Source organism: Chelonoidis abingdonii, chromosome 10 (genome assembly GCF_003597395.2).
Source record: "Chelonoidis abingdonii isolate Lonesome George chromosome 10, CheloAbing_2.0, whole genome shotgun sequence".
Classification (NCBI taxonomy): Eukaryota; Metazoa; Chordata; order Testudines; family Testudinidae; genus Chelonoidis; species Chelonoidis abingdonii.
In genome coordinates this window covers 69,653,336-69,662,168 of record NC_133778.1, presented here as the reverse complement: position 1 = coordinate 69,662,168, position 8,833 = coordinate 69,653,336, and the positions used below count along the sequence as shown (strand labels likewise).

Sequence of the window (8,833 nt, the reverse complement as noted above, 5' to 3'; positions counted from 1 at the left end):
CCCAGCTAGCGGCCCGAGTCCATTGACTAGGAATAAAGCCTCCTCAACCTGTGAGCCCTAGTCACCTCCCAAACATCCCATGAGCCATAGGGGACCACCCAAGGAGAGCCCCGACCCTGTGAGCCCTTACCTCGTACCAGCAACACCCCACCCCTACCCCACTGTAACTTTTTACCCAGATGAGCCCGAGCACCAGCCCCTGACCCGTCTGAGCCAAAGTCCCACCTTCAACCCTCGCCACCTTACATGAGCCCACAAGAAGAGCCCCCCACACTACCGACCGGGTAGCCATCCCAGTCCCCCAGCACCCCAAGAGCCTGCCCTCCGAAAAACGAGAAGGCCCGTCCACCGCCATTGTGGCTCGCCAACCCCGCAGATCAGAGAAAGACCCCTAACGCGCGCTCAAGCGGGGCCAGTCCACCCATAACGCCCCCGCTCCTCGCCACCTCGGGTATCCCAGAGCGAGAATACACTCGCGCCCAGGCCCCGCGCCTCCAGCGGACACTCAACCCCGTCCCCCGGCGCGCTCGCGCCCCAACAAACCCCACGGTGGTACCTTATGACCCCGCAGAGCTCCCGGCCTCGACATTGCTCGTCCGCCCCGGCCTGGGGAGGACTACGCGCATCCCTCAGCGCAGAAACGTCGCGCGCCAATCCGGGAGCCCGACTCGGTGACAGAGCCAACGGCTGCCACAGCAGGGGAGGAAGCCGTCATCCTCTCAGCCCGCCTCTTCCGGCTCCCTCCCTCCATGCAAGGCGCCGGGCGCAGCCAGAGGGCGGGCGCGCGAGTGGGCGGAGTCAGGAAACGGCGCAGGATGTGGTGGGAGGTCACGGCCCAGCGAAACAGTAGATAGAAGAGAAGCGGGACTAATCGATCCAAGTCAGTCAGTAGTTCGCGCTCTCTCTCAGTCAGTGGGAGCGCGTCTTGCGCTGTCAGAGCTCCTTGTGCAGGGCAGGGACTCGACTTGGTGCACACGGCTCCTCAGTCAGCGCTGTCTCAGCACGTAGTGCTAAACCACTCCGGGGCCCCTCAGCCCCCGCCCCATCCCCAGGCTCCATGTTCAGAGGTTCCCCCACAACTCTCAGACTGCCCTCTGGGAATCTCACACTTCTGTTCAGCTTTCACGCCTAGTTAACTGCAGGACAAGCGGCAGGTTGTTCCTGTCACAGCCAAGTAACAACAAGGATGTTTCAGAGTGGTGGCTGTTAGCAAAAAGTTCAGGAGTACTTGTGGCACCTCAGAGACTAACAAATTTATTTGGGCATAAGCTTCCGTGGGCTAAAACCCACTTCACCAGATGCAAGCACTGGAAACTACAGTGGAAAGATGTATAGACATAGAGAACATGAAAAAATGGGTGTTGCCATACCAACTCTAACAAGACTAATCAATTAAGGTGGGCCATTATCAGCAGGAGAAAAAAAAACTTGTGTAGTGATAATCAGAATGGCCCATTTCAAACAATTGAAGATGTGAATAACAGTAGGGGAAAAATTATCACGGGGAAATAGTTTTTACTCGGTTTAATGAGCACATTCTGAATCGTTCCCTGTTTGCTGTATAGCATGTTGATCAGGTGATTCTGCAGTTTCTTTGAGAGTGAGTGGCACAATCTCTCAGCAAAGTCTGTGTGGTACGTAGATTGTAATGGATTTTCTACCTTCAGTACTTTTGGTATGATGTCCATCTGTTTGCATTTGGAAAATAAGATGTTTGTCTCTATCTGTAGGAGTTTTTTCATGAAGTTGATGGAGTTCCACTTCATATGGCTAAATTCAGTGCCTTGCATGGTGACAAGTTTCAGAGTGGCAGCTGTGTTACTCTGTATTAGCAAAAAGAATGAGGAGTACTCATGGATAAAAGTAACTTAAAGGATTTACCCATATGCCGGAGTCCTGAGTGGACAAGGCCTCAACAGGAAGAGGCGTGGCCTTTCAAGATTTAAAGGCTCTGGGGCTCTGGCTGTGGCTGGGAGCCCCAGGGCCTTTAAATCACCCTAGAGCTACCAGCTGCAGAGGGGCAAATTAAAGGGCCTCAGACTCTGGCTGCCGCAGAGCTCTGGGCTCTTTAAATCACCACGGGAGCCCTGTCGCTGCTACCCCAGGGCAGCAGGGCTTGGGCTTGGGCTAGGTCTGGGGTAATGGCGGCAGGGTTCCTGCAATGATTTAAATGGCCCAGGGCTCCAGCCACTGTGGGGAGCTCCGGGCCCTTTAAATTGCCTCCAGAGCCCCCAGTGGGGTAGAGGCGGCAGGGCAGTGGCAGCGACTTAAAGGGCCAGAGGCCCCAGCTGCTGAGGCAAGCCCTGGTCCCTTTAAAGCACCACTGGAGCTCCGGAAGCAGGGCTTGGGTGGTGCTTTAAAGGGCCCAGGACTCCCCACAGGGGCCGGAGCTCCGGGACCGTTAAATCCCCACCAGAAAAGCCAGTCCAGTCTGGCATGGCATACTGGCTCTTGGCAGTATGCCGTACCAGACCATACCGGCTTATTTTCACCTCTGGTAGTACTCATGGATCGCTGCTCTGGGCCAATGGGAACTGCTGGAAGCGGTGGCCAGTCAGTCCCTTGGCTGGCGCCGCTTCCAGCAGCTCCCATTGGCCCAGAGCAGCAATCAGCGGCCAGTGGGAGCCGCGATCAGCTGGACCTGAGGACGGGGCAGGTAAACACACTGGCCTAACCCCCCAGGGGCTTTCCCTACACAAGTGGCGACCCCCGTTTCAGAAACCCTGTTAGAGACTAACAAATTTATTTGCATGTAAGCTTTTGTCGTTACTTTCTCTTGTACAGGCTCCACTGCTGAACTGATACTTTTTGCATTCATAACAAAGTGCAACCAATGTTGGGGGCAGGGCCGTCCTTAGGCATAGGCAGAATAGGCAGATGCGTAGGGCCTCACTCTGCCTGGGGGCACCACTCTGCAGGCAGCCCAGGACAGACGGGAAGCAGTGGACAGCATTGTAAGAGCAGCGGCTGCTGGTTGGTCTAGAGAGAGCAGAATGCTGCACAGTCTGAGGAATGTGGGATTGGCTCGTTGGGTCTACTGGGGAAGGGGGGGAGGTTGGAAGAGCGCCTTGAGGTAGAAGACTACCTGTGAGTTCTCTCCCCCGGCTGAGGTGAGGTGAGGCAGGCTTTTCTTTTGTGGCTTGAACCAGATATCCTTTGTTGCTGTCCCCCATAACATCCATTATTCTCCCCCTTCCCCACGGAGCCCCCTCCTTCTCTCCCTCTCGCCCAGAGCATCCCTCTCTCTCTCCTCCCCTCCTCCTCAGGGCTGGGATTGGGTGAGGTGCCGGAGGGCGAGTGGAAGAGGGTGGCTGGCGGCCTGCTGAGACATGAAAATGAAATAACTCACTTCCTCCGGCAGTGAGCCAGATTGAGAATGTCACACTAGGGATGGTGCTCGGGGTTAGCCAGGATGTGTTGAAAAATCAGGATTGCGAGGGGGTACAAGCGATGCAGATATTCCCTATGTTTATAGGGGACAGTCCAATTTTGGGGTGCGTTTTCTTATATAGCTCCTTTTACCCCGCCCCATCCCTGTCCTGATTTTTCTACACTTTCTGTCTGGTCCATCTAGGTGGGAATGTAATGGTTGCCTATATAAGACAAAGACCCAAGAATGTTAGGTCACCGGGCCAGATAAATCAGGATATCTGGATCTGGCCAGCCTACGCTGGGGAGCGCCTCTCCGGGCTGGCAGCTTGCCAGCGATCCACTCATCCGGGGGAGCTGCACAGGGCAGGGTGCCCCGTCCTGAGATCAGAATGCATGTGGCTAACTTCACGCATCGGTCCGTAAGGTGGTGGCTGGTGCCCATTGGCGTTGTGATTGGACCTGATGGGTTTGCTGCTGCTGTTGCCACTCTGCACCCCCAAGGGTGGATTTTGGGGTACTGCCAGTTTGTCACCTATCTCTCCTCTACTGCAGCTGTTGGATCCAGCAGCTGGGGGTGAGCCAAGCATGCAGCGCAGTACTGTGTTGCCATTTAGATTGTCATTTAACAACTTGTTTGCCAAAAATTCTTGCACAATCCTGAATCCAATTTTCAATATTTTTTTTAAAAAACAATCATCATCTTAGCCACAAAAGGAAAATTAGTTGTTGCAAATTAGTTAGTTGGTAGCTTTGGTTTGAAGGCCGGGAGTGGGCCAGTCTTTCACAGAGAACAAAAAATGTTACTGATTCCGCTAATAGCCTGTTACCCTATAAAGACCTCCACAACTGTAATATGTATGCCTCTCCTTACTAGTGTATTAAAGCAGGGAGTCGCAACCTACGGAATGTGATCAAAGTGGCAGGTGAGCTGATCTTTGATGGTATGCGAGCGGCAGCTGAGCGGCTCCAGCCTCATGCATCTGCGGGTCCGGCGCTGCCTATTTGCCAGCTGGATTACCAGCCATCGGCCCCATCAGCACCTTGCTGCGGGCGCGGGGACCCCAAGGAACCCCAGGGTGGAGTCGGGCTGAGCAGCCAGCTGAACCACTCAACTGCTGTTCAGCCTGGGTTCCTTCACTCCGACCGGGCAGCAGGCTGAGTGGGCTAGGTGGGCTGGGCTGACGAGGGCTGGCAGGCTGGTGGGGGTTCGAGTGGCTTCAGTCCTGCTGCCGTCTGGTGCCAGCCGCACTCAGCTACTGCTACTCTGGTGGGTTCCCGTGCTGGCCCCTTACCATACAGGAGCCCAGCCTCCGGGTCGCACTCTGCTCCTGGCGCACGCTGTGGTAGGCAGAATCCAGGCTGGTAGCAGGCGATGGTGGTTGGCAGCGGGATCCTGGCTGGCAGGAGTTGTGGCCAGAAACCTACAGACGGCAGCAGTGGGCTGAGGCAGGGCCTGGGCATCCTTGTCTAGCGATTCGCAGTAACCAGCGCACTCAGCCTGCTGACCGTTTCGTCTCTTTGGGGGTCTTACATTTAACTCAGCTGGCAGTTTGCCTGAGCAGCGGACTTGGTGGTCAGGACTTGCCACTCGTAATCACTGATGTGTCACATTCTAAGTCTACTATCTTAATTCATAATTCTACATTCTACTGAGTCGTGCACTTGTATGTGCTACTGACAATTCCTGTACACCAGTAGCATCAGGAGAACGGAGTTTTCAAAACTAAGACTCATTAAGAACGTATTCTCGGCTCTACAAGCGAACAGGAACGCTTAAGCTGGTCTCTGCTGTTCTTGCAATCAAACAAGACACGCTTCGGTCTTATCATACGGATGATCATTATTACTGATTTTGCAGCCAAAAAGCCAGAAAGATTGCTTTTAATAAAAAAAAATGCTTGTTTCAATACCTCCTTCAGTATACATTCTCACAGATAAATCATTGACAAATTTAAAATTTAATCATATGTGCATCGATTCTGTCAAAAAATCAGAATGTCTCTCTATAGTCGCACTCTTTGTCCAAGTGAGTTGTATCCCCCAAGGGGGGGCAAAATAACAGTGTGCTTAATTAAGCTTAAAATGGTTTTCAAAACGTGACATGTAGGCAAGTTTTCCAGTTACTGTATGCTTTATTTGTGTGTCAAGAGTAGATCAGGGCACAGAGGGCACCGTTAATAATCTCGCATAGCACATTAATCATAAGGACGGCCCCTAGGTGAGGGGGCGGGGAGGAAGTCATTCAAGATTTGTGTCCAACTGTTAGAACAGAAGAACGGCCATAATGCGACCATCTAACCCTGCATCCTGTGTTCCGACAGTGGCCAGTGTCAGGTGCCCCAAAGGGAATGAAAAGAATAGGTAATCAAGTGATTCATTCCCTGTCACGCATTCCCAGCTTGTGGCAAACAGCAGTTCTTTTACCTTGTGTTGCAGGGGACACATCAGAGCATGATGCACTATCAGTGTTTCTCAACTGGTGGATTGCAACCTATTGGGGGATGTCACAAAAGACAATCAAACAGACATGAGCTATTGCAAATTTTTAGGGCTATCAAACGATTAAAAATAAACCATGAGATTAAAAAAATAATCGCAGTTTTAATCGCACTGTTAAATAATAAAATATTTTAAATTTATTATAAATATTTTGGATGTTTTTCTACATTTTCAAATATATTGATTTCAATTACGACATAGAATACAAAGTGTAGAGTTCTCACTTTATATTATTATTTTTCATTACAAATATTTGCACTGTAAAAAAGTGCAATCTACTAGTCAAAGTATGGAAGGGCCTATGAATGTTTAGCATATCTGGCACATAAATACCTTGTAACGCTGGCTATAACAGTGCCATGCACACACCTTTTCTCATTTTCAGGTGACGAAAATAAGAAGTGGGCAGCATTGTCTCCTGAAAATGTAAACAAACTTGTTTGTCCTAGCAATTGGCTGAACAAGAAGTAGGCTTGAGTGGACTTGTAGGCTCTAAAGTTTTACAGTGTTTTGGTTTTGAGTTCAGATATGTAAAAAAATAATTCTACATTTGTAAATTGCACTTTCACGATAGAGATTGCACTACAGTACTTGTATGATGTGAAATGAAAAATACTATTTCTTATGTTTATCTTCTTTACAGTGCAAATATTTGTAATACAAATAATGATATAAAGTGATCACTGTACAATTTGCATTCTGCATTGTAATTGAAATCAATATATTTGAAAATGTAGAAAAACATCCAAAATATTTATAATAAATGTAAATTGGTATTAAAACTGTGATTCATCACGGTTAATTTCTTTAATCGAGTTAATTTGTTTTGAGTTAATCGCTTGAATTAACTGCAGTTAATTGACAGCCTTGTAAATTTTATTACAATCTAAAGCAAAGAAAAATCTCATTTCCCCATTGGTCACATACCTTACACTTCAAAGTCAAGTGTGCTCTGTTAACCTACACAGACACACACAAACAAATAAATTATATAAGGTTACCATTGTTATCCTTGATACTTTTTTTATTCTTACTTTTATAGTAAATGTAAGGTAGAGAGTTGTGAAATGTTATTTACTTTGAATAAAGGGTTGCCAACCTGAAAGGGTTGAGAAACACAGAACTATATTATTAGTATCTATTGAGATGCAGGATGTTACCCAATGTCTTTGCATTTTCATGAGAGATGGAAGGACTGTGCAATAAATATAAATAACTGTTGATATCAGATTTTATTGCCACTGAATAGATTATTTACTTAGGCAATAGCATAAACTGAAGGACACTGGCTCCTTTTGTAGACAACAAGTGCCACCTAGTGGAATAGAGGTTACAGTGAAATTGCAACCAAAATTTTTTACCAAAATTGAAAGATCAGTCAATACATTTAAAACAGTAGCGAGGAATGGAAAAGGGAAGAGAGGGACATTGCTCTAGTAGGAGATCCTAGATGCAGGTAAGGGAGAATCCTTTTAAGGAATGGCATCGATGGCCTTGTAAGTTAGGCCTGGCACAGATGGTTTTACAATTGATATACTGCCCCAGTCAGGAAAATGAAATTATAGTAAGACAAATACATATTCGTGCCATTTCTGTTGTCCATTCAAAGCTGTTAATGGGACAGTGTAACAGTTGCTTCTACCAGACAAAACAGCTGTGCATGCTGGGACTGTGAAACAAATTCTCTCAGGAACTAAGGACCGTCACAAACCTCACAACCTTCTTCTCCAAGTGAAAGATGCATTTATTTGAAGTTGATTTTTCTAATATAAATGCATAGTAACATGTATATTTTAAAAAATACTCTAAAACTCTATCAAAACATGACATTTCATTGCATACACTTCTTACCACGGGGAGAAGATGAGAGAACAAGCAACACGTGAAAGATGTGTAGTCACATTGCTTAATTCACTACTGGTAGGCACTCGGCTACTATGGTGATAAACATGGTATATATAAAAAATACAAAGTGAGCTTCACAGTAGCATCAGGACTTCAGGGTACTTATGGAACCAGCTGATGCAATCTCAGAACCATTAGCAATTATCTTTGAGAACTCATGGAGGATGGGTGAGGTCTCAGAGAAGTGGAGAAGGGGAAACATAATACCTCTCTTAAAAAAGCGGAACAAAGTGGATCTGGGAAATTATAGACCAGTCAGTTTAACTTCTATATCAGAAAAGACACTAGAACCAGTTATTAAACAATCAGTTTTTAAGCACAGAGAGGATAATAGAGTTATAAGGAAGAGTCAGCATGGATTTGTCAAGAACAAATCATGCCAAACCAACCAAATTTCCTTCCTGTACAGAGTTACTGGCCTAGTGGATGTGAGGAAAGCAGGAGATATGATATGCCTTGATTTTACTAAGGCTTTTGACACAGCCCCATGCAACAGTCTCATAAGCAAACTGGGGAAATGTGGTCTACATGAAATTACTGTAAATTGAGTGCACAGCTGACTGAAAGATATTACTCAAAGAGTAGTTATCAATGGTTTACTGTCAAACTGGGAGGGTGTATTTAGTAAGATCCCCAGTGGTCAGTTCTAGCTCCAATACTATTCAGTATTTTAATTAATAACTTGTATAATGGAGTGGAGAGTATGCTTATAAAATTTGCAGATGATACTAAGCTGAGGGCCATTGCAAGCAGTGGAGGACAGAATTTGAATTCAAAATGACCTTGATAAATTGGAGAATTGCTTTGAAATCAACAAGATGCAATTCATTAAAGATAAGTACAAAGTACTTCACATAGGAAGGAAAAATCAAGTGCACAGTTACAAAATGGGGAATAATCTGAGAAGGATTTGGGGATTATAGCGGATCACAAATAGAATGTGAGAGAGAGACAATGTGGGTGAGGTAATATCTTGTGTTGGACCAACTTCTATTGGTGAGAAAGACAAGCTGTCAAGCTTACACAGAGCTCTTCAGGTCTGGGAAATGTACTCAGA

The 8,833-nt window shown here is 47.1% G+C and overlaps 1 protein-coding gene across 1 annotated transcript in view; it reads right to left on the bottom strand.

The window, feature by feature from the left end:
- CCDC14 (coiled-coil domain containing 14) overlaps positions 1–629 on the bottom strand; it is a 22,676-nt gene extending 22,047 nt beyond the window's left edge. Inside the window, exon 1 of the mRNA XM_032797040.2 lies at positions 557–629. Coding sequence (XP_032652931.1) covers positions 557–589 — 33 coding nt within the window. The 5' untranslated portion in view covers positions 590–629. The remainder of the gene's footprint in view (positions 1–556) is intronic.
- Between the last annotated feature and the right edge of the window lie 8,204 nt (positions 630–8,833).